At 29.9% G+C, this 26,516-nt stretch overlaps 1 protein-coding gene across 1 annotated transcript; it reads right to left on the bottom strand.

Annotated features, from left to right (window-relative positions):
• Positions 1–1,330: 1,330 nt before the first annotated feature.
• LOC139892860 (uncharacterized) lies at positions 1,331–1,831 on the bottom strand. The gene has a single exon (XM_071875990.1). It carries the CDS (start codon positions 1,829–1,831, stop codon positions 1,331–1,333), a length of 501 nt encoding a protein of 166 aa, XP_071732091.1.
• Positions 1,832–26,516: the final 24,685 nt, after the last annotated feature.

Here is a 26,516-nt window from a genome sequence, read left to right as displayed (position 1 = left end):
TCTGCTGCTGCTGCCATCGGTTTGAAAAAGAGAGAAAAAAAATTGATTTCGATTTAGAAAACGTATTAGCTCCCGATTCCTAAATGAAAGAGGTTTTAAATTGTTCCTAGAATCTATTGGAAACGTCAATTTAACTGAAATCATAACAGAGAACACGAATTTTATCAAGAACAAATGTTTGACTTTTAAAATTAAAAACTTTGACTTCAAAATTAAGAATCGTTACAAGGAATTGAGAGATCAAACTTTGTAGATAGTTTAATTAAAGGAATTCTAACAAGATGGCATTTATAGATTTTTAAATGGGATTCGTTTTCGAATTTTGGATAAAAATGGAAGAACAGAGGTATCGTATATATATATATATATATATATATATATATATATATATATATATATATATATATATATATATTTATGTTTTTGATTTCATGGATTGCAGTAATGAATATGAATGTGATATGCAATTCATTTGTTTTATAACAAAAAGTGATCCATATAAATACAAATTCATAGCCAGTAGCATATTAAAAAAAAATTAATCACGATGAGAAGAAAAAAAAAATATAATCAAAAGTGTAATACCTAATTTTGCTTTCTATAAAATATAGGAGTAGCAGATCATGATCTAAAAAATAATAAAAGCAAGTACCCTTTATTTGACTTTTCAATTTATTTATTTATTTATTTATTTATTTTTTTATTTATATTAATATTTAATAATAATAATAATAATAATACTAATAATAACAATTTTATTAATAATAATACTTTTAATATTATTCAAAGTAATAAAAATACTAATAATAATATAAATGATAATGATAATACTAATTTTTAATAATAATGTTAATAATAATAATTATTATATTAATGAAAATTTTAATAAGTTGTTTTATAATGGTAATAATAATATTGAAATTAATAATAATGATATTTCATTATATTAATATAAATATAAATGTTAAGTACTAATACTAATAATATTAATAATATATTAGTAATTATATTAATGATAACGATAATTATTAATAATAATAATTATAATACTGATAATAATAATGATTGTAAATGATGTATATACACACACATATATATTTACATATCTTTTTATAACCGGTTGTTCGTGAATCATAGAAAACAATCGAAGTTAAATGAAATCATATATAGATTTTGTTTAAATTTTGTCGAAAATTTCCGGGTTGTTATACCTTCACCCACGAAAAGAGATGAGAAATACCCTTCCCATCTTTTCCTGATTTCTTCTTCTTTCACTATGGTTTGACCGGCTTCATCCTTGATAAACTTGATGTTACCTATATACCTCCTCCTACGCTCCCATTGCAATCCTGTAAATATCATTTTCTCCTTCTTTAGAGTCTAGTTTTCTATACAAATCTTCATACGCTTTATCTTTTGCACGGGCAACGGCCTTCTTAGCTTCTCTATTGACTTCTTTATACCTCTCTTCTGCCCTAGTTCGTGTCCCGTCCTGGCATGTAATGAGCTCCCTAAACCTCAGTTGCTTAAGCGCGACTTTGGTTTGAACCTCCTCACTAATCCACCATGATTCTCTACTAGCCTTATGTCCTCTCGATGTCCCTACAGCCACACCTAAGGTTTCATTGTCAACATCTCTAATAGTTGCTGCCATACTATTCCACATATGATCTGCGTCCACTTGAGTAACAGCATCCACTCCTGCCTCTACTCTTTCCAAAACTAACGCTTTAAAAGTTTCGGCTTTCACTTCAATCAGATTCTTCCAAAGGATCCTAGGTTGGACGGGTCTCACTCTCCTAGTAACCCACCTCTGCACAACCAAGTTCATGACTAATAATCTGTGTTGGGTGGAACAAGTTCAAGTAGTCAGGGCTCGACAGTCTCTGCAAGCCCTAAGGTCCCCTTTGCGAAGCAGCAAATAGTCAATCTGGGTACTATGTCCCCCACTGTGAAAAGTTGCTAGCTGTGCTTCCGTCTTCCTAAAGAAAGAGTTTGCAACAACCAAATCGTGGCAACAGTGAATTCGAGAATATGGCGTCCTTCTTCATTTCGAACTCCGTACCCAAAGCCCCCATGGACACCCGTATATCGGTCCAAAATCGTTCCTATATGTCCATTAAGGTCTCCCCCAAAAAGCAAACGATGGTCAGCGGGGCAACTCCTCACAACTTCATCTAACGATTCCCAAAATCGACTTTTTCTCATTTCCTAAACCAGCATGAGGTGCGTAAGCGCAAATGACCATGTAAGTCTCCTCCTGGATAACTAACCTAACCGCCATATGTGATAACCCGGAAAATTTCTGATAAAATTTAAACAAAACCTCTACATGACTTCATTTAACTTTGAACGAATTCCGACGATTCACGAACAAATAATTTTAAAACTTGAAATATAATACGACTTAATTGTTATAACTAAAAATGTAAAACTTTATAATATTATTACTTTTATTATTATTATTAGTATTAATATCAGTATTAGTTATATTATTATTTGCAATATATAATGAAATGTGATACATTTAAATTGTAATATTATTATCATTATTGTTAGTATTAGTAATATCATCATTATTATTATTTGTTAGTATTATTATTTGTATTATTATTATCATTTTTGTTATTAAACTTATTTATCATTTTTTTATTACTAGTATCTTATCAATATTATTATTAATATTATTAACATAATTATTATTAATTAGTATTATTTTGACATTATTAATATCATTAATATTATTATTAATTTTAGTATTATTATTAGCATTTTTATTATTATGTTTATTAATATTATTAAAAGAATACAGATATATATATAAAAAAATAGACAGGAACCTAATACCTAATTTAGGTCGACTTTTAACCTGCGTTATCTGTTTTATTGATTTATTAATCGTGATCATCTGCTTTATTATTAGTTTTATATTTTTTTATCTGCCTTTATTTTTTTTATTTTTCTGTTCTTGATCGTGAGATTCAAGTCGACACCCAATAGCATTAAACAAACAATAAATCCAGCTTTACACGTTCGATTAACACCACCATTATCATTATAAATGCTATTATGTACTGCAATTGGAAATCAAAACAGAAATTTAGAACAAACAGCTCGGTATACCTCTGTTTCTTTTCTTTTTTTTTATCAAAACACGAATTCAATTCAATATTCAAAATCTAAAAATGTGGTTGTGTTAGGAATTATACATTCAAACTATCTGTAAAGTTTCGAACCTCAATTTTGTATAACGAATCCAAATTGATGAGTCAAAGTTAAAGTTTCAAAAGTTAAACGAATCATTCTTGTCAAAATTCGAATTTGTTTTTGAGTTTATGAATCAATTGATGATTCAGATAGTTTCTATAAAAGATTTGAAACCTATCTCATGTTGGAATTGTGAGCTAAAATGATTTTAATTTCAAAATCAAGTATCGTTTTCATGGTGTTCTCGTCGAGCCTGTTACAGCTTTTATTTCTCTTTCTGTTAATCCCAATCACCACAAATCAATTCGGTTTTGCTTATAAATCCTAAAACCAAACATTTATTTAATTATTAGTGTCGATTAGTTACTTTGATCGACTGAAATTTTTAAAGATGAAGAAGGAAAAAGAATAGAAAGTTTACCGGTTAAATAAATATGGATGGGTCATAATTTCAGAAAAACATAAACTGCTTGGATGGTTAAGGGTGTTGACGGGTTTCGAGAGGTCACGGGTTCGAGCCCGGGCAAGGGCGTTTATTTTTTTAAGGGCTTATTACACTAAGGTAGCTTTTCTAATATTTTTATTATTATTATTATTATTATTATTATTATTATTATTATTATTATTATTATTATTATTATTATTATTATTATTATTATTATTATTATTATTATTATTAGTATTATAATTTTTATTATTAATATTACTAAGTATTATTATTATTAATATTAGTATCAAAATGATTATTAAAATTTCTATTAACACTATAATTATTAATAAAATTATCTTTATTATTAAAAACATTGTTTTTATTAAAACTAACATTTTATCTTATCAATAATATTAAAAACTTTCATTTTAAATTATTATTATTATTACTATCATTATTATTGTTATTATTATTATTAGTATTATTATTAAAAGTATTATCGTAATCAAATATACCTTTTTATATATTATTATCGATATTATTACTACTACTAATGTTAAAGTTATTATAAACATTAATATTTAAAATATAGTTATAATTAAATAGTATCAATTTAATTAAAGTTATCAAAATTATCATTTCTAATAAAACTATCATTTTATTAAAAATTAACATTGTTATTAAAATTATAATTAAAATTTCATTTAGGTTATTATTATTATTATCGTAAAAAGATACAACTTTATATTTATACTTATTAATATTATTTTACTAAATAAATACTCGTTGTATAAAAATATATTCAAAACCTACAACAGAACTATATTTATATTTTTATAATGAACACTGCTTAATTAATTATAATAAATATATTTAATGTACTATTTTCAAATAACATATAAAAATAACATACATATATATATAAACATATATAATTGAAATAACAAATATATTACTATAAGTAATATATTATAAACAAACTGGTTTGATTAACATTATATGTTCAATATATGTGTTAATATATAAATAATTGATATAGGTTCGTGATTTCGTGGACAACTCTACACTTGTTCAGTGCCGTCATATGCATATTTACTACAAACTATCATATCGTATCGTGAGTTCATCTGCTCCCTTTTTATATATTTTTGGGCTGAGAATACATGCGCAACTTTTATAACTGTTTTACGTTAGAAACAAGTACTCAAACTTTTATGCTGAATACGTGCTTTGTTGTAACGACCCGGAAATTTCCGACCAAATTTAAACTCTAATCTCTATATGGTTCCGACACGATAAGCAAAAACCCTAAAGTTGACCCGCATTTTTTTTCGATCGTTCTATACTTATAAGATTAATATTTACATAAATTAAAACTTACCAACATGATAAGTAATTCAAATTGTCGAGATTTATATTTCCGAAAAGAGTTTTACACAACGTTTGATCGTCTAGTTTGACCGACGATATCACGAACTATACAATATATGATAATTATACGTTTGCGTATATATATGTATATATACATATTTAACATGATTAATGAATGTTTTAATATCTTATTTTGTATCAAAAACTATAAGTTATAAGTATATTTTGAAACTACTAACTTAAGTTTTCAAAACGATAACTATACGTAACGTTATTTGACATAAATACTTAAGACTTATAATGTTTATACATATATCATATAAGTAATGTATTTACTCACTTTTAAGACTTAAATACATAAAATCATATAAGTGTATTCACAAAAGATAGCTATATTTGAATCCTCATTCCATTTTTCACAAAATTTCTATACGTATATCTAGAGTATTTGTACTCGTATCATACCTAGCTTCTATACGTATTTACTATTGGTATATACACATCAAATCACCACCTAACCAGCCCTTGTTACTACCCTAGGTATAAGGTAATTGCTTTTGTATTATTGTTTGACAAATACATAAGATTACAAACTAAAATTTTGTCATGTTATCCTTAAAGATCACATTTTTAGGAGTATATATGTATCATCATTTTGATTCATTTACTACTTCAATCTCCTAGCTAAAACACACACACTTATAACCCTTAAACACCTTCAACAATTCAGTAAAGTTCTAAGAAGATCTAGCTTCAAAAACCTTACATAAACACCATAAGAAAACCATACAAAAACACTTCAAGAAAACCTTCCAAGAACACCAACTTACTTCCAATCTTTCATCCACTTCTATCACCCTTTTGATTCTAGCTTCTTACTCCTCTTTTACAGCAACCTTGTCCAAGGAACTTGAGGTAGTATCTATGTTCATAACCTTATTCGATTCATATATATATAGCTATCTTATTTTGTGGTACAAAAGTTTAACAACAAGAACATAGTTTGAATGTTTTCAAACTTGTTTGCAAACTAAATAGATCCTTCTAACTTAACTTTTAAAATACTTCAAGACCTGTAATATAACTTAAATATATGCTAATTTAATAAGGTAAAACTTGGTTTTTCAAAGTATAAGTATTTTTAGAAAAATGGTCATTTAAATGATTTTTTTTTTGTAACAAAATGTTTAACTTCATATGTTTCACTAATGTTTTACTTATGCCGTATGATTTTGAATACAAACCAAGGTATTTACAGTTCATAGTCTTAAAGAAGAACTCGATCCAAGAAGATGGCAATTTGAATCAACGAAAACGGACTTGTAACGAAGAAACTATGACCGAAACAAAATTGGTTATCCTAGATCATTTCAACTACGGGATCAATTGGAAAAAAAGATATAAATCACATATTTCTAAGATAACATGATATTTTATATATATGTACTCATAATTCAATTTCATATGGTTCAGGATCACCCGTAAACAACACGAGAAGATTAATCATAAGATCCCATGATTGTACGCAACACGTCATTTGACAACACCGGTACTTTATGTACGCAACATGTCATTTGACAACACCGGTACCATGGGTCAAGATTAATCTCGACCAACACATATACGATGGGGTTTTATGGGAGTTTTATTTATTTCGTTGGGGGTTTATTTATTGCGGGTATATTAAACATCTAAAAATGAACCATTAAAATTGAATTACTAACATCGAAACGCTAACTACGGACTAAGGAATTATTCAAAGTATTAAAAGTATTATAAATATATATACGAGATGTTTGTTTAAAATGAAAATATATTGATATATTATATATGGATAGGTTCGTGATATCAACCGGAGACCAAGTCAAATTATATATATATCTTCAAGACGAAAGTGAGTATATAGTCCCACTTTTAAACTCTAAATATTTCGGGATGAGAATACATGTATTTTATGTTTTACATTATGGACACAAGTAACTGAAAAATATATTCTACGTTGAGTTGTACCACTGGCATACTTCCATGTAGCTTGGTAACTAATATTTACAGCGGTATTGTAAACGCGAATCCTGTTGATAGATCTATCGGGCCTGACAACCCCAACCGGACTGGACGACCAGTATTCAACGGTTGCACAGTACTTCGTTTCGTGACTACACTTGGTACAGTGTAGTAAGATTTCATATTAAAGGGAATATGCGACGTGATTAATTGTTAAGTATGGTTACCAAGTGCTCAACCACTTAGAATATTTTTATTAAAATGTTTATATATGAAATCTTGTGGTCCATCGTTATATCGCTGCTAGCATCAAACCTATATATCTCACCAACTTTATGTTGACGTTTTAAAGCATGTTATTCTCAGGTACAAATTAAGTCTTCCGCTGTGCAATAGCTCATTTTAAGGACATTACTTGGGACCATTTAAGCCATGATACAAGAACGTTGCATTCGAGTCATTGAAGATCATTAAAGACATTTATTAAGTAAATGACAGTTTAGGTCATTTGGATATCGAGAAATGTTTGACGAGTTTATTAATTTTTTTTTATGTAAAGATAGATTGCCTTTTAAGAATAAATGCAACGTTTGTAAAATGTATCATATAGAGGTCAAGTACCTCGCGATGTTATCAACTGTTGTAATTCGTTTGTAATCAATATGGACATCGTCCGGATGATTAGTTTCGGATCCTTTCAGTTGGTATCAGAGCGTTGGTCTTAGCGAACCAGGCCTTGCATTAGTGTGTCTAACTGGTAGTTGTTAGGATGCATTAGTGAGTCTGGACTTTGACCGTTTCTACATGTCAAAAGTTTTGCTTATCATTTCTAGTCGGAAATCATCTGCTTATCATCCTTAGGAAACTGCCTGCTTATCATTCTTTAGTCTAGACACGTCTTACTGCATCTAGTGCATCGATAGTGTATAGACAAAATTCATATCCTAGCGTATCTATTACTATAAACATTGCCCGACGAATTTCAAAGATTCTCCGTAATTCACGGGATTTTGGTATTATATATATACATATGAAAATTTTGTATTGAAGAGTACCAAACCCAACTCCTATAATCTATTCCAAACCAAAAAAATTCATTTCTCCAACTATACAAGATGAATTCTTCATCCAGTTCGAATTCCTCCGACTTCGATAGCTACGCCGACATGGATTTCCATTCGAGCTCCGAGAACAGCGTCACCGGAATGGATCAACCAATTTCCCATCATCTATTTTGGATGAATTGGGGATGGGTTCGTAATATACTAAATCTCTGGAGGCAAGAAGAAGGTGATCCATTCCATCCACCAAATTGTCCTCTTAACGATGAACCTGAAGCACTTACCGGTGAACCTATTCGAAACACCATTTTCTCGCTCATTTCTAGAGTATCTCGTCATGATTACATACTATCCCATATTTCGAATCTTGTTCATTCGCTCGTTCCAACCGTCAATCATCCCGGTATAATAGAAGAAGTCAACGAGCTTCGCGCTCGGGTAGTGGCTTTAGAAAATACGGTGCGAAGGTTACAAACACCAGCAGCAGCACCAGCAGCATAATCTATACCACCATCATCAACGCCGACAGTACTCTTGTCACCCCCAAAATCTCAACATCACAATCTGTATCTCGAATATCAACATCACACGACTCAATATCTGTACTTCGAGTATGATCTTCGTTCTATATATCGTTCTACATCGATTATCTTCGCTTTACGTATCGTATGACGATTATGTAATTTCTAAAGTCTTAGAGATTATGTAATCTAGAATTAACGATAAATCAAATGAGTTTATTATCTTATTGACTCATTAAATCTATGATTATCTCTGAAGAAAATATATATGCAAGTATATTTTCATAAAGATAGTAATTAAAAATTCCTTCGTACAAACTAATAATGATGAAAATATTTTAACGGGTGGGTAGTACCCGAGGAATATTTAGAATTCACATTAATAAGTTATATTGTACATCCTTGAATCTGATTCAACGGTCATTTGTTATTTTACTTACAACCATCGATATACGTATCCGTTCACCCCAGAATAACCATTTCCATTTAAATTTCATATTTGAATTTTTTTTTTACCTATCCAAATCCAACAAGTGGCATAAAGAAGAAACATTGGACAATTAAAATGAAATAAAATGTTGATTATAACATATGAAACTAAACAATTCTTCAATTTTGCCACTTGATTTCATCCTAAACCTCATTTGTACTTCGACAATTATAATCCTCATTCAAATCTTTTCATGATTCTTGAAAACACCTCGATCGAGAAGTTGAACCAGCCGCACCTCGTTTACGGAAGAAAGATTTATGCATACAGTGATGCACCTGAAAAATTTTCGAAACCGAAGTTATAGTTAAAACGTATCCGCGTCGAATTCCTTATCATTCATTATCAAAAACAATCATACGATTCCTTTTCAAGAAGCTAATTTTGTCACAGCTCCACTTCGACTTCTCAGTGAGACTACTCCTATTATAATCTCGATATTTATACTTTGTCCTTTCGACGTTGTTACCGGAGAACCTTTTTCACAACATCATCAGCAGACGTACCAGCAACTCGTTATCTCTTTGGCGAAACCCGCAATCAGTATTTTGAAAATCTCGTAGAAATTCTCCCAGTTATACCGAGAACGACTATCCCTAAGAATTACATTTTTCGAATGTGAAGTTCTGAAAAACATCCTGGACTATGAAGTAATTCTTGAAATGCTGAAGAAGCAGAAAAAAAAAAAAAAAAAAAAAAAAAAAAAAAAAAAAAAAAACTGTAAACGACTTTAACAGTCAAAAGTTTAATGATGAAGTACATTGTATTGGTAAAGCTTAGAAAAAGAGGAGAGTTGGAACTGGAAAACGGATTGAGCAAAGTATGAAGGAGGATGTAGATAAATCACAAGAACTGAATCTGCTTTCAAAGGATTCAAACGATTCAGTGCTTGCTGAAACCATTAGTAAAAAAAAAAAACCTACCCCTTATCCTAAACCTTTCCCGATGATATTCTTCATCATCATCTTATCTTAGATATTATAAGATATCTTCATATCTTTTGTTATACATATCCTCCATATTTCTGGAGATATTCTCACAACTGTTCTTATCCAAAATCATGTATTTCTCCGTAATATCTGCGTTACAATATAAAAGAAACTGTGTTAGTTTCTAAGTTCTAAAACCTTCAAGTTTAAAATAGGAATGTTTTGAAGTAGTATTGGGAACTGATACATGAATTAGTATAATATAATGAAACTTGATCAACTTCATTATATTACATTAAGTCATGTTAAGTTTCTAATGGAATGTGATGATTCACAGTACCGTCATCATGTGCCATGTTACACGGCTCTTACATTCTATCAAGTCTCCAAACATATTAGAACGTATCACCTTGATAGTTCTATTTTTCCGGAATATTCGAGTAATTTAACGAATCAAGATCGTGCCATTACAATTTTATTCTAAAACCAATAGCTAGGTTCATTCCAAATTTTATACCTACGAATTCCGAACTATTGATCGCTTGACTCAAGGACGGGAAGAAGAAACGAAGGGACAAAGTCCCAAAATAGAAATTGGGGTATAGATCACAGCAAATAGGAGAGAATATTAACTATGGATGACAATGATTATGGAAAACAGAAGCAGGAGCATCGAAGTATAAGGAAAGATATCAAACCCAACAACCACCCAGAAACTACAAACCATGTATATCAATACGTATGGCGACGTAAAGACACGGGAGAATTAGAAACATTATAATTCCAAGAAAATCATAAAAGTGAATAGATTCTTCTGGCGGTAGATGGAAGAGAAGAATGAAAGATATAAAAGTTAGAAGTATAACAAAAATCAGAACGGGATGAAGCATTTCAAAGGATACCTTAAAGTAGGAATTAAGGAGAAAGAGTAGAAGATGCGAGTTGTGAAAAATAAGGAAACGAAGGGGTGGATTTATAGTGAAATATCCGACAAAGAAATCGAAACAGATTACCGCATTAAATCAAAGAAGATTCTGATCGCCGAATAACCAAATCTTATTACGTAAGATTTTTCCTAAATCCCTTAAATCCCGGAAATCAATTCTAAACCACGTCATCGATTAAAAACGATTCCATATTTACTCATTTCATTTTTTTTTTGTGATAGCTTCGCTCGTGCGTCTCACATAACCAAATCGTTTTATCTAAATCTTTCAATAATGATAAAATTTCATTATTACCTCATATTCGTCATGAAAACATTCCTATGGTTATTTATGACAACCTCTACCAAATTTCGAGGACGAAATTTCTTTAACGGATGGGTACTGTAACGACCCGGAAATTTCCGACCAAATTTAAACTCTAATCTCTATATGGTTCCGACACGATAAGCAAAAACCCTAAAGTTGACCCGCATTTTTTTTCGATCGTTCTATACTTATAAGATTAATATTTACATAAATTAAAACTTACCAACATGATAAGTAATTCAAATTGTCGAGATTTATATTTCCGAAAAGAGTTTTACACAACGTTTGATCGTCTAGTTTGACCGACGATATCACGAACTATACAATATATGATAATTATACGTTTGCGTATATATATGTATATATACATATTTAACATGATTAATGAATGTTTTAATATCTTATTTTGTATCAAAAACTATAAGTTATAAGTATATTTTGAAACTACTAACTTAAGTTTTCAAAACGATAACTATACGTAACGTTATTTGACATAAATACTTAAGACTTATAATGTTTATACATATATCGTATAAGTAATGTATTTACTCACTTTTAAGACTTAAATACATAAAATCATATAAGTGTATTCACAAAAGATAGCTATATTTGAATCCTCATTCCATTTTTCACAAAATTTCTATACGTATATCTAGAGTATTTGTACTCGTATCATACCTAGCTTCTATACGTATTTACTATTGGTATATACACATCAAATCACCACCTAACCAGCCCTTGTTACTACCCTAGGTATAAGGTAATTGCTTTTGTATTATTGTTTGACAAATACATAAGATTACAAACTAAAATTTTGTCATGTTATCCTTAAAGATCACATTTTTAGGAGTATATATGTATCATCATTTTGATTCATTTACTACTTCAATCTCCTAGCTAAAACACACACACTTATAACCCTTAAACACCTTCAAGAATTCAGTAAAGTTCTAAGAAGATCTAGCTTCAAAAACCTTACATAAACACCATAAGAAAACCATACAAAAACACTTCAAGAAAACCTTCCAAGAACACCAACTTACTTCCAATCTTTCATCCACTTCTATCACCCTTTTGATTCTAGCTTCTTACTCCTCTTTTACAGCAACCTTGTCCAAGGAACTTGAGGTAGTATCTATGTTCATAACCTTATTCGATTCATATATATATAGCTATCTTATTTTGTGGTACAAAAGTTTAACAACAAGAACATAGTTTGAATGTTTTCAAACTTGTTTGCAAACTAAATAGATCCTTCTAACTTAACTTTTAAAATACTTCAAGACCTGTAATATAACTTAAATATATGCTAATTTAATAAGGTAAAACTTGGTTTTTCAAAGTATAAGTATTTTTAGAAAAATGGTCATTTAAATGATTTTTTTTTTTGTAACAAAATGTTTAACTTCATATGTTTCACTAATGTTTTACTTATGCCGTATGATTTTGAATACAAACCAAGGTATTTACAGTTCATAGTCTTAAAGAAGAACTCGATCCAAGAAGATGGCAATTTGAATCAACGAAAACGGACTTGTAACGAAGAAACTATGACCGAAACAAAATTGGTTATCCTAGATCATTTCAACTACGGGATCAATTGGAAAAAAAGATATAAATCACATATTTCTAAGATAACATGATATTTTATATATATGTACTCATAATTCAATTTCATATGGTTCAGGATCACCCGTAAACAACACGAGAAGATTAATCATAAGATCCCATGATTGTACGCAACACGTCATTTGACAACACCGGTACTTTATGTACGCAACATGTCATTTGACAACACCGGTACCATGGGTCAAGATTAATCTCGACCAACACATATACGATGGGGTTTTATGGGAGTTTTATTTATTTCGTTGGGGGTTTATTTATTGCGGGTATATTAAACATCTAAAAATGAACCATTAAAATTGAATTACTAACATCGAAACGCTAACTACGGACTAAGGAATTATTCAAAGTATTAAAAGTATTATAAATATATATACGAGATGTTTGTTTAAAATGAAAATATATTGATATATTATATATGGATAGGTTCGTGATATCAACCGGAGACCAAGTCAAATTATATATATATCTTCAAGACGAAAGTGAGTATATAGTCCCACTTTTAAACTCTAAATATTTCGGGATGAGAATACATGTATTTTATGTTTTACATTATGGACACAAGTAACTGAAAAATATATTCTACGTTGAGTTGTACCACTGGCATACTTCCCTGTAGCTTGGTAACTAATATTTACAGCGGTATTGTAAACGCGAATCCTGTTGATAGATCTATCGGGCCTGACAACCCCAACCGGACTGGACGACCAGTATTCAACGGTTGCACAGTACTTCGTTTCGTGACTACACTTGGTACAGTGTAGTAAGATTTCATATTAAAGGGAATATGCGACGTGATTAATTGTTAAGTATGGTTACCAAGTGCTCAACCACTTAGAATATTTTTATTAAAATGTTTATATATGAAATCTTGTGGTCCATCGTTATATCGCTGCTAGCATCAAACCTATATATCTCACCAACTTTATGTTGACGTTTTAAAGCATGTTATTCTCAGGTACAAATTAAGTCTTCCGCTGTGCAATAGCTCATTTTAAGGACATTACTTGGGACCATTTAAGCCATGATACAAGAACGTTGCATTCGAGTCATTGAAGATCATTAAAGACATTTATTAAGTAAATGACAGTTTAGGTCATTTGGATATCGAGAAATGTTTGACGAGTTTATTAATTTTTTTTTATGTAAAGATAGATTGCCTTTTAAGAATAAATGCAACGTTTGTAAAATGTATCATATAGAGGTCAAGTACCTCGCGATGTTATCAACTGTTGTAATTCGTTTGTAATCAATATGGACATCGTCCGGATGATTAGTTTCGGATCCTTTCATTTGTCATGCTAAATCCCTGCCGTAATATCGTTAATTGCTTGGTAAACGCAAACTTAGTTATTATGAATAGCACTATTGAGAGTAACGTCTCTAATCATTTGACCTCTGGTCTTTGGTTACATAATAATGATTCAAACTGACACTGACTGTTCAAGGTGTCTCGGGGTAAAATTCTGTTTAGTCGCGATATTACAAACTACAGCAACTCTTTTTAGATTGATATGATGGGTATCAATCAACTTTAAACTTAAATCTTGTGGTCTAATGTTATACTAAACTATTGATTTATGATAAACCTATGAACTCACTCAACCTCGTGTTGACTTTTTTAAAAGCATGTTTATTCTCAGGTACTTAAATATTGCTTCCACGGTATATCTGCTGCTTTGATGATGATTGCTTGCTATGCTTGGAGTCTTCATTATATATCATATCAATTAAAGACATTTAATGCTCTAAATACAATGTAAACTATTTATCTTCCACTGCAAAACTCAATAAAACGTCTCATATAGAGTCGTTCTCGTTTATACAACTGTGATTTGATATAATTAGTCACAAATACCCCAAGCCCTATTTGGGGGTGTGACAGATTGGTATCAGCGCAGTTTATTGTAGAGAACCAGGATTGCATTTTATGTATGCCTTATACAATTAGGTACCTTAGCAATGTAAGACTACAACTATCCTTGACCATAGTGCCTTTAATTGTTGCCTTTAACTGTTAAATGCTACACTATACTTTAGAAACTTTACTTATCTTAGAATGCCGAGCCAATCTAAGAATCTGCTGATTCTCCTAAGTACTATCCAATTCCGCCACCACATTTAAATGCGACACCATGATTTCTGGAATTCTCGACATTCCTTTGTCATCTATCATGGTTTTGTGTTTTACATATGTATTACATGAAATGTTATCCATGATTCTTGAAATCTCTACTATTCATATTCATTACTTTCAAAATCTTTGCTTTCTCGTTATTTTTGATCATTGAATTTTCTTAACGGATGATGTCTACGAAACTCTAGAATGGAAGGGTTTGGATTACCGATTTAAAGGATCCTATAGCTCAAGCCCCTAGACCTGAATAGGCCATCATGAATTGAAAGTCTTTAATCGAAAGTTTATCTGATTACATACTTATCATTTTAATCTCGACACGTCATACTGCCATTATTACATAAATGGAGTATAGACAAATCATATCTTATCATATCTATCCCAGTAAACTTTGTCTACCACTTTTCCTAAATTTCCTCTGTAAATTACGGAAACCTTTTGCTATATATACGTATTCAAGGAGACGAATATATCATTCAATATTCAACACCCATTTCATATCAAACCCTATTCCAAACACATAATATGGATTTCTCACATAATTCCTCAAATTCCTCTAGCTCCGAAGATAGCGTGACGGGAGCACACCCACCGATCAATTACCGTAATTTCTTCAGAAAATGGGGATGGGTTCGCAAAATACTCACCCTATGGAGAAATGAAGAAGGTACTCCTTATCACAAGCCAAACTTACCACCAAACATCAGAGTACTCGATCCGCTTACTGGCGAACCTGTTTGTAATACCGTTTACACTCTTTTCGCATGGATTTTCCACCTCGAAGGTCAACTCGATGTAGCCCAAGACTGTATTCATCCTCTACTCCCGAATTCTAACCAGATAGGGTTATTATAAGAAGTTAGAAGACTTCGAACTAAATATCAAGAATTGACAAACCTTACGGAGGAATGGGTAGAACAAATCCATAGACTCGAGCGTAAATTAGAAACCCTGGAGGAAACAGTGCACGATTTGGAAGCTAGGCTCACACCTACTACCCAAATACCACAAGCAACACTAGAAACATAAGCAGTACCATCAGTACCACCAACATCACCAACACCACAAGCAATACCAACAACAACCGCAACACCACCAGCAGTATCATCAACATCACCAGCACCGACGGCACTACCAGAATCAGCAACAGCCTCAACAGTACCACCAACATCATCAACACAGCAAGCATTATAAGCACCAGTAGTTGCATCAGTATCAGCAACAGCATCAGCACCATCAGCTTCATCAACAACAACATCAGCATTCCACGCCTCAACATCACACTCGTTACCTCAAGCATCAATATCATACGCCCCATAGATACTGAAGTATATCAATAACCATGAACTATGAAGTATTGATTCATAACTTCATTAAAGAAATATTCCGCGACGATTATGTACTCTCAAGTTTTGAAGATTATACATTCTCGTTTCAACCGTAAATCAAATGAGCTTAATATTATATTAACTCATTAAATCCATGATTACATCTGAAGAAAAATGTATATGTACGTATATTTTCATAAAAATTGTAATTAAAAATTCTTTTGTACAAACTGTTGATTGTGAAAATATTTTAATGGGTAGGTAATACCCGAGAAATATTTATATCTCACATTAATATGTTACATTATACATTCTTCAATTCTGATTCAATAAGTCAGTAACTATACTACTTACATTCACAAGATAAATGTATCTGTTCACTAAAGAACAACCACTACATATTTTGACATATCAGAATCCAATCAAAGCTTTAGCAAGTGTTATCTTCCTAAAGATCACTACATTCCTGAATTATATTCATTCGCATTCTGTGATGAATTATCACATCAAACCACCGAAATTATCATTTATGACATTTCTTCGACAACCGTTAGATCCATTGATATACATCTTACGCTTAAACCCTTCAAATTCAAAATTCTTGAAAACATCCTTTATATCCTGACGATCACAATCAGCGTTTAATCATCTAAAAATGAAATTTCTTGAAACCATCTCGGATTGATAATCGATGATTCAAATATGGCTGCATTAAATGTAGAGGAAACAGCAAAATTGTAGAAGGTCTTAAGGGCCAAAAGTTTGATAATAAAGAATGGTACAAGCTCAGATTTGGAACTGGAAAACGGATTGAGCAAACTATGAAGGAGGCTGTGGACAAATCACAAGGACTAAACCTATACTCAAGGAATCCAGATTATTCGATTTCTGATGGAAATTATAGATGACATATAATCTCCTTACGCATTCTAAATCCTTACAGAAGAATTTTTCTCATTCGATCTTAGAAATTGTAAGATATCATCATATCTTTCAGTATATATATCCTCGATATTTCTGAAGATATCTTCATAACTATTCTTGTCCGAGATTACTTATCTCTTTGTGCTATCTATATTACATAATAGAAACTATTTTAGTTTCTATATTCTGTAAAATTCAAGTTTAAATTATGAATGATTTGAAGTAGTGTTAGGAATTGAAGCATGAGTTAGTATAATATAATGACGTCAGGCCAACGTGATTATATTACAGTAAGTCATGCTAAATTTTTAATGGAAGATGATGATTCATAGACTTTATAAATCATCATTTGCCATGTTACACAACTCTTACATTCTACTTAACCTCTGAACATATCAAGAACATATATTCTTGATAGTTCTATCCTCAGTGATTCTGGTAATTTAACAAATCAAATCATGATATTACATTCCTTTCTGCTTAGAACAGTAGGTCCATTTCGAAATTCATATCTACGAATTCTGGACCATTACTTGCTTTACAAAAGCATGAAGCTTTGACATATAAGGGAAAATATAAAGCCCAATAGCAACACCGAAATTACAAACCGTGTATATCAATGCGTATAGCAATATAAAGACACGGGAGAACTAAAAACACAATAAATCCTAAAGTATAATAGAAGTAAACAGACTCCTCTAGTGAGAGTTGGAAAAGAAGGAAGATTGTGGCGATAACCAATATAAGGTCAAGAACAAGAACTGGATTAAGCATATTAACAAATCCTTTGAAAGTATGAATTGAGAAGTGGTGAAGATAATAAAATGAAAGAAGCTAATTTATATCGAAATTCCAAACATAGCAATCGAGGCAATTCACCGCATTTAATTAAAGAAAATCCTAATTTCCTTAATTACCGGAGAATCAAATCTTATAGATTACGAAGATATCTTTTAATTCCTTAAATTCCAGAAATCAACTTTAACTATGTCAAAAGTTAAGACGAACATTTAATTTCCTCATTTCAATCTTTTCCGTTAGCTTCGTTTATACTCTTCCTGTAATCGAATCGTTTCATCCATATTACCCAGTGTTGATAAAACTCTATTTTTCAACTCATATTCATCATTCTTGTTGTAAACAATAACGATCTCTATCAAATTTCATGACTGTGATTTTCATGAACTCCTCTCTATTTTGTCTACCCTAATATTGTGGCATAAACGCTCAAAGTTTTAAATAATCTCACTATTATTCATAACACGTTTCATGTGTATTGAAATGCTTGTATAACGACATCATCTCCTTCTGAGGAAACCAAATCAATGACACTCTTGTTAATCCTTTAGATAACCTTCGTATTGATGATAAAATACACTTCATAAAAGAACCTGTAGAAATTATGATTCGTATGATTTAAACTCTTAAAACAAAACTATATTCTATCTGTTGGAATTCACGCAAGGCTCCGAGCATACATGATAACGTGAAAACCAAATAAAACAAAAATATCCTCACCTGTTTACAAACAACGCCGATTGATGGTAACAACTAAATTGCGGGACGAAATTTCTATTAACAGGGGGATACTGTGATAACCCAGAAAATTTCTGATAAAATTTAAACAAAACCTCTACATGACTTCATTTAACTTTGAACGAATTCCGACGATTCACTAACAAATAATTTTAAAACTTGAAATATAATACTACTTAATTGTTATAACTAAAAATGTAAAACTTTATAATATTATTACTTTTATTATTATTATTAGTATTAATATCAGTATTAGTTATATTATTATTTGCAATATATAATGAAATGTGATACATTTAAATTGTAATATTATCATCATTATTGTTAGTATTAGTAATATCATCATTATTATTATTTGTTAGTATTATTATTTGTATTATTATTATTATTATCATTTTTGTTATTAAACTTATTTATCATTTTTTTATTACTAGTATCTTATCAATATTATTATTAATATTATTAACATAATTATTATTAATTAGTATTATTTTGACATTATTAATATCATTAACATTATTATTAATTTTAGTATTATTATTAGCATTTTTATTATTATGTTTATTAATATTATTAAAAGAATACAGATATATATATATATATATATATATATATATATATATATATATATATATATATATATATATAAAACAGACAGGAACCTAATACCTAATTTAGGTCGACTTTTAATCTGTGTTATCTGTTTTATTGTTTTATTAATCGTGATCATCTGCTTTATTATTAGTTTTATATTTTTTTATCTACTTTTATTTTTTTTATTTTTTTGTTCTTGATCGTGAGATTTAAGTCGACACCCAATAGCATTAAACAAACAATACATCCAGCTTCACACGTTCGATTAACACCACCATTATCATTATAAATGCTATTATGTACTGCAATTGGAAATCAAAATATAAATTTAGAACAAACAGCTCGGTATAGCTCTGTTTCATTTTTTTTTATCAAAACACAAATTCAATTCAATATTCAAAATCTAAAAATGTGGTTGTGTTAGGAATTATACATTCAAACAATCTGTAAAGTTTCGAACCTCAATTTTGTATAACGGATCCAAATTGATGAGTCAAAGTTAAAGTTTCAAAAGTCAAACGAATCGTTCTTGTCAAAATTCGAATTTGTTTTTGAGTTTATGAATCAATTGATGATTCTAATAGTTTCTATAAAAGATTTGAAACCTATTTCATGTTGGAATTGTGAGCTAAAATGATTTTAATTTCAAAATCAAGTATCGTGTTCATGGTGTTCTCGTCGAGCCTGTTACAGCTTTTATTTCTCTTTCTGTTAATCCCAATCACCACAAATCAATTCGGTTTTGCTTATAAATCCTAAAACCAAACATTTATTTAATTATTAGTGTCGATTAGTTACTTTGATCGACTGAAATTTTTGAAGATGAAGAAGGAAATAGAACAGAAAGTTTACCGGTTAAATAAATATGGATGGGTCGTAATTTCATAAAAACATAAACTGCTTGGACGGTTAAGGGTGTTGACGGGTTTCGAGAGGTCATGGGTTCGAGCCCGGGCAAGGGCGTTTATTTTTTTAAAGGCTTATTACACTAAGGTAGCTTTTCTAATATTTTTATTATTATTATTATTATTATTATTATTATTATTATTATTATTATTATTATTATTATTATTATTATTATTATTATTATTATTATTATTATTAGTATTATAATTTTTATTATTAATATTACTAAGTATTATTATTATTATTATTATTAATATTAGTATCAAAATGATTATTAAAATTTCTATTAACACTATATTTATTAATAAAATTATCTTTATTATTAAAAACATTATTTTTATTAAAACTAACATTTTATCTTATCAATAATATTAAAAACTTTCATTTTAAATTATTATTATTACTATCATTATTATTGTTATTTTTATTATTATTATTATTAGTATTATTATTAAAAGTATTATCGTAATCAAATATACCTTTTTATATATTATTATCGATATTATTACTACTACTAATGTTAAAGTTATTATAAACATTAATATTTAAAATATAGTTATAATTAAAAAGTATCACTTTAATTAAAGTTATCAAAATTATCATTTCTAATAAAACTATCATTTTATTAAAAATTAACATTGTTATTAAAATTATATTTAAAATTTCATTTAGGTTATTATTATTATTATCGTAAAAAGATACAACTTTATATTTATACTTATTAATATTATTTTACTAAATAAATACTCGTTGTATAAAAATATATTCAAAACCTACAACAGAACTATATTTATATATTTATAATGAACACTGCTTAATTAATTATAATAAATATATTTAATGTACTATTTTCAAATAACATATAAAAATAACATACATATATATATATATATATATATATATATATAAACATATATAATTGAAATAACAAATATATTACTATAAGTAATATATTATACACAAACTGGTTTGATTAACATTATATGTTCAATACATGTGTTATTATATAAATAATTGATATAGGTTCGTGATTTCGTGGACAACTCTACACTTGTTCAGTGCCGTCATATGCATATTTACTACAAACTATCATATCGTATCGTGAGTTCATCTGCTCCCTTTTTATATATTTTTGGGCTGGGAATACATGCGCAACTTTTATAACTGTTTTACGTTAGAAACAAGTACTCAAACTTTTATGCTGAATACGTGCTTTATCATGCTAAATCCCTGCCGTAATATCGTTAATTGCTTGGTAAACGCAAACTTAGTTATTATGAATAGCACTATTGAGAGTAACGTCTCTAATCATTTGACCTCTGGTCTTTGGTTACATAATAATGATTCAAACTGACACTGACTGTTCAAGGTGTCTCGGGGTAAAATTCTGTTTAGTCGCGATATTACAAACTACAGCAACTCTTTTTAGATTGATATGATGGGTATCAATCAACTTTAAACTTAAATCTTGTGGTCTGATGCTATACTGAACTATTGATTTATGATAAACCTATGAACTCACTCAACCTCGTGTTGACTTTTTAAAAGCATGTTTATTCTCAGGTACTTAAATATTGCTTCCGCTGTATATCTGCTGCTTTTATGATGATTGCTTGCTATGCTTGGAGTCTTCATTACATATCATATCAATTAAAGACATTTAATGCTCTAATATGTAAACTATTTATCTTCCGCTGCAAAACTCAATAAAACGTCTCATATAGAGTCGTTCTCATTTATACAACTGTGATTTGATATAATTAGTCACAAATACCCCAGACCCTATTTGGGGGTGTGACACCATAATCCTATCGCTACACCTATCCACACCCATAATATTATCCTTATAACGGGGTCCTATAAAGATCCTTACCCCGTTTCTAGCTACTCTAGAACCCGAAAACCACAACCTGTAGTCGTCAATGTCAACCGCCTCTTCACCCCTCCATCTGGTCTCCTGAACACACAATATGTACACTTTACTCTTAAGTAACGTATCTACAAGTTCCCGGGATTTGCTAGTCAAAGTTCCTACATTCCAACTACCTAGTAACATGAGTATCTCTACTCCCTCTAGACCTACCCACCCCTAAGCTAATAGGACATGACCTCAAGTAACCATGCGTATGTGACGAGTTAATCTTACTGTAACGACCCGGATTTTTCCGTTAATATATAGAAGATTAATATTTACATAATTAATGTTTCCAACATGTTAAGCAATCAAACTCATTAAGACTTGGTTATTTGAAATGAATTTTATACAAACATTTGGCCACCCCGTCTGTCTGACAATTCACGAACGTCATAATTCGTAATAATTATTTAATGACGTATATATATGAATATAAATATATACTCATGATTGTTAAATGATATTTAAGTATCTCATTACATATATTAACAATTGGTTATATACATAAAATGAGATTACTAATTTAAAGACTTCAAGACTATATACATAAATATATAACGATTAACGTTGTAATAACTTCTAAATTAAAATATATGTATATGTATTGTATTAATATGTATTAATACACTTTTGAAGGACTTAAACATATATACTAACATACTTATACTCAACAAAGATAGCTATACTCCAAATCTCGTTCAATTCCATCAAGAATTCTATTCGTATTCATTCGGTATTTACACCCGTATCATACCCAGCTTCCATACTTAAATACTATGAGTATATACCAATATGAAATACCAATTATAGCCTCCTTAGCAGCCCTATGAGTCACAAGACAAGGATAAATATGATGGAGACTTGTGGGAACCAACATTTAACTTCTAGTTTGCATTATTATGCTATATTCCAAATTTTGATAAAGTCTCTTAACCATATACATGAACCACAACTTTTAACACTCTTTTTACTCATTCATATCAGCTATTTAACTTACCTTCACTCTCATAATACTCACACACAAGAACTCCAAGTATTCTCTCCATTTCTTACTCTTTAAACACTCTTTAAACACACATACTTCAAGTACTAGAAAATCTTCATTCACTTTGATCATAAACTAGTTCAAGAACACTTTGTTAACTCATCTATTCCTCTTTATCAAGGTAAGAATCATATATAAGCTTTGGTTCAATTCATATACTTATAACTATCTTAATTCAAGATAGAAATCTTATTTGAACTTTTGTTCATTCTATGATTCTACTCCAAGGATTACAAGCCATCAAGGATATCTTTGATCACAAGATTATCATCTTATTTTATCAGCAACTTTGTTCATTTAATTTGAGGTAGTCACCTTATTCATAATCTTTTTCGATTCATATCCATATAGCTATCTTATTATGAGTTTATAACTTACAACAACAAGAACATAGTTTAGATTAATTCTAAACTTGTTCACAAACAAACTTAATCCTTCTAACTTGACTTTTAAAATACTTCAACAAATGTATTATGACAGTATTTCAAGCTAACATAAGGATATAAAACTTGTAAACACGAAGAACACCTTAAAACTGAACATACGCCGTCATAGATCATCGGGGGCTGTTTTGGGTTTGATTTTAAAAACCTATGTTAAACTTTGAATTAAAAAATTTCCATTGGTGAAAAATCTTATTTTATATGGATATGAAATATATCCAAAATCCATCGTTAAACTCTAATTGGAAGTATGTTTTTCAAAAGAGTCATCAAGATGTCGTTCTTACGACGGATATGACTATCTTCTTGTATTTGACACCAAAGCTATATTTTAGACTATAAACATATACTTTTTCTGTTTAGATTAATAAATAACGGTTCGATACAAAACTATGGCAAGTCGAATCACTCAAAACGGATTTGTAACGAAGAAATTATGGGTAAAACAAAATTGGATATTTTTGTTTGTTTTTAGCTACGGTTTTGATTAATAAAAATGGATGCTAACCTTATCCTAGCTAACTTACCTTGTATCCTACATGTATTTATACTTGTCTTGTTCCCAAACTTATGGAAATACAATTTATAATAGTCGTGATTAAGTTCTACGACAATATATTATAGTCTTAATAAAGATCGTAAGGCACCATTTATATATATGACTTGATCACCGTAGATTCGTATACAAAGTTTTGACATATCATTTTGACTTCTTCTATATATATTATTGGAACGAACTATAAGACACCATTGGCAGTAATCTCGAGTTAGCTTTGGCTCGAAGTGGATTCCAACATAATATATATACTTTGAGTTGTGATCGAGCCTGGGACATGTATACGATGGGTCGCGGATTGCTTCAGACAATATACATATTATGTGTCTTATTATATTAAGACAATATATTATAGTGTTAGTAAATTCTAACACAATATACGCATTTATATTTATATATATATTTATACTGTTGGACTATCGGACTACGAACATTGGACTACTAACAATGGACAATTAAAATTATCACAAGTATCATAAGTATGGAATATTAATTATATATATATCTTGACACAAGAATATTATTATTAGGTTCGTGAATTTATCAAAGGCCAAGTCTTATTACCATCTATTCGGAAATCATCACAAGTGAGTTATAGTCCCATTTTTACTATCTAAATTATTTTGGGATGAGAACACATGCAAATTTATAAATGTTTTACAAAATAAGCACAAGTTCATGAAACTACATTCTACGATTGTTTTGTTATACCGGATATCTGTACTTATTATTATTATTATGCTTGGTAACCTAAGAATTAGTGAAAAACACTAATTGACGCGAATCATAAAGGTAGATCTGCGGGCACCAACCACCCCCATTTTTGAATAGTGGAAATGCTTTAATACTTCGCAGGGTTCTTGTCATACATTTGAATAGTGGAATGTATGATGCCAGATATCTTAAGCGCTCTATGTTAAGGTCGGTTACCAGGCGACTTGATAATGCTAAAAACGAACATATATTTCATAGCATTATTTCTCAAGAAAGACAAGCTTTTAGTTGCAATTGTTCTATTTACAAGTGATATTCGTTTAAATAATAAAAGGTGAAGACAAAAGACAGATTCGACGAATTGAAGACGCAAACGACCAAAAAGCTCAAAAGAACAAAAGACAATCAAAAAGGTTCCAATTATTGATAAGAAACGTCTCGAAATCACAAGAGTACAAGATTCAAAACGCAAAGTACAAGATATTAAATTGTACGCGAGGACGTTCGAAAATTCAGAACCGGGACCAGAGTCAACTCTTAACGCTCGACGCAACGGACTAAAAATTACAAGTTAACTATATATATAAATATAATATAATATATAATTAATTATATTAATTATATATATATTATATATATATATTTAAAACCGTCGGCAGCAGGAAACTCCAAGGGTGTAAAATGTAAATACCTCTCCGCGACTCGCGGAGTTTTAAGGGTATTTGGCCGCGAGTCGCGGAGCCCCAAAAATCAAGTCTGGCTATAAATCAACCCGATTTCTGATCAAAATCATCATCATTTTTTTCTTCTCATTCATACGAAGTAATATATATTTATATTTATAATTTATATTTTAATTTTAATTATAATTCTAATAATAAGGGTATGTTAGCGAATGTTGTAAGGGTGTAAGTCGAAATTCTGTCCGTGTAACGCTACGCTATTTTTAATCATTGTAAGTTATGTTCAACCTTTTTACATTAATGTCTCATAGCTAAGTTATTATTATGCTTATTTAAAACGAAGTAATCATGATGTTGGGCTAATTACTAAAATTGGGTAATTGGGCTTTGTACCATAATTGGGGTTTGGACAAAAGAACGACACTTGTGGAAACTAGACTATGGGCTATTAATGGGCTTTATATTTGTTTAACTAAATGAAAGTTTGTTAATGTTAATATAAAGATTTACAATTGGGCGTCCCTATAAATTACCATATACACTCGATCGGACACGATGGGCGGGGTATTTATATGTACGAATAATCGTTCATTTAACCGGACACGGGAATGGATTAATAGCCACTAGAATAATTAAAACAGGGGTGAAATTACATTCAAGGGTAATTGGTGTAATTGTTAACAAAGTAGTAAAACCTTGGTTTACACGCAGTCGATAACCTGGTGTATTCATTAAACAAAGTATTAAAACCTTGTTACAATTCGAATCCCCAATTAGTTGGAATATTTATCTTCGGGTATAATAATAATTTGACAAGGACACTTGCAATTTATATTTATGACT

The sequence above is a fragment of the Rutidosis leptorrhynchoides genome, chromosome 1 (genome assembly GCF_046630445.1).
Source record: "Rutidosis leptorrhynchoides isolate AG116_Rl617_1_P2 chromosome 1, CSIRO_AGI_Rlap_v1, whole genome shotgun sequence".
NCBI lineage: Eukaryota > Viridiplantae > Streptophyta > Magnoliopsida > Asterales > Asteraceae > Rutidosis > Rutidosis leptorrhynchoides.
This window is presented reverse-complemented; position numbering and strand designations above follow the sequence as displayed.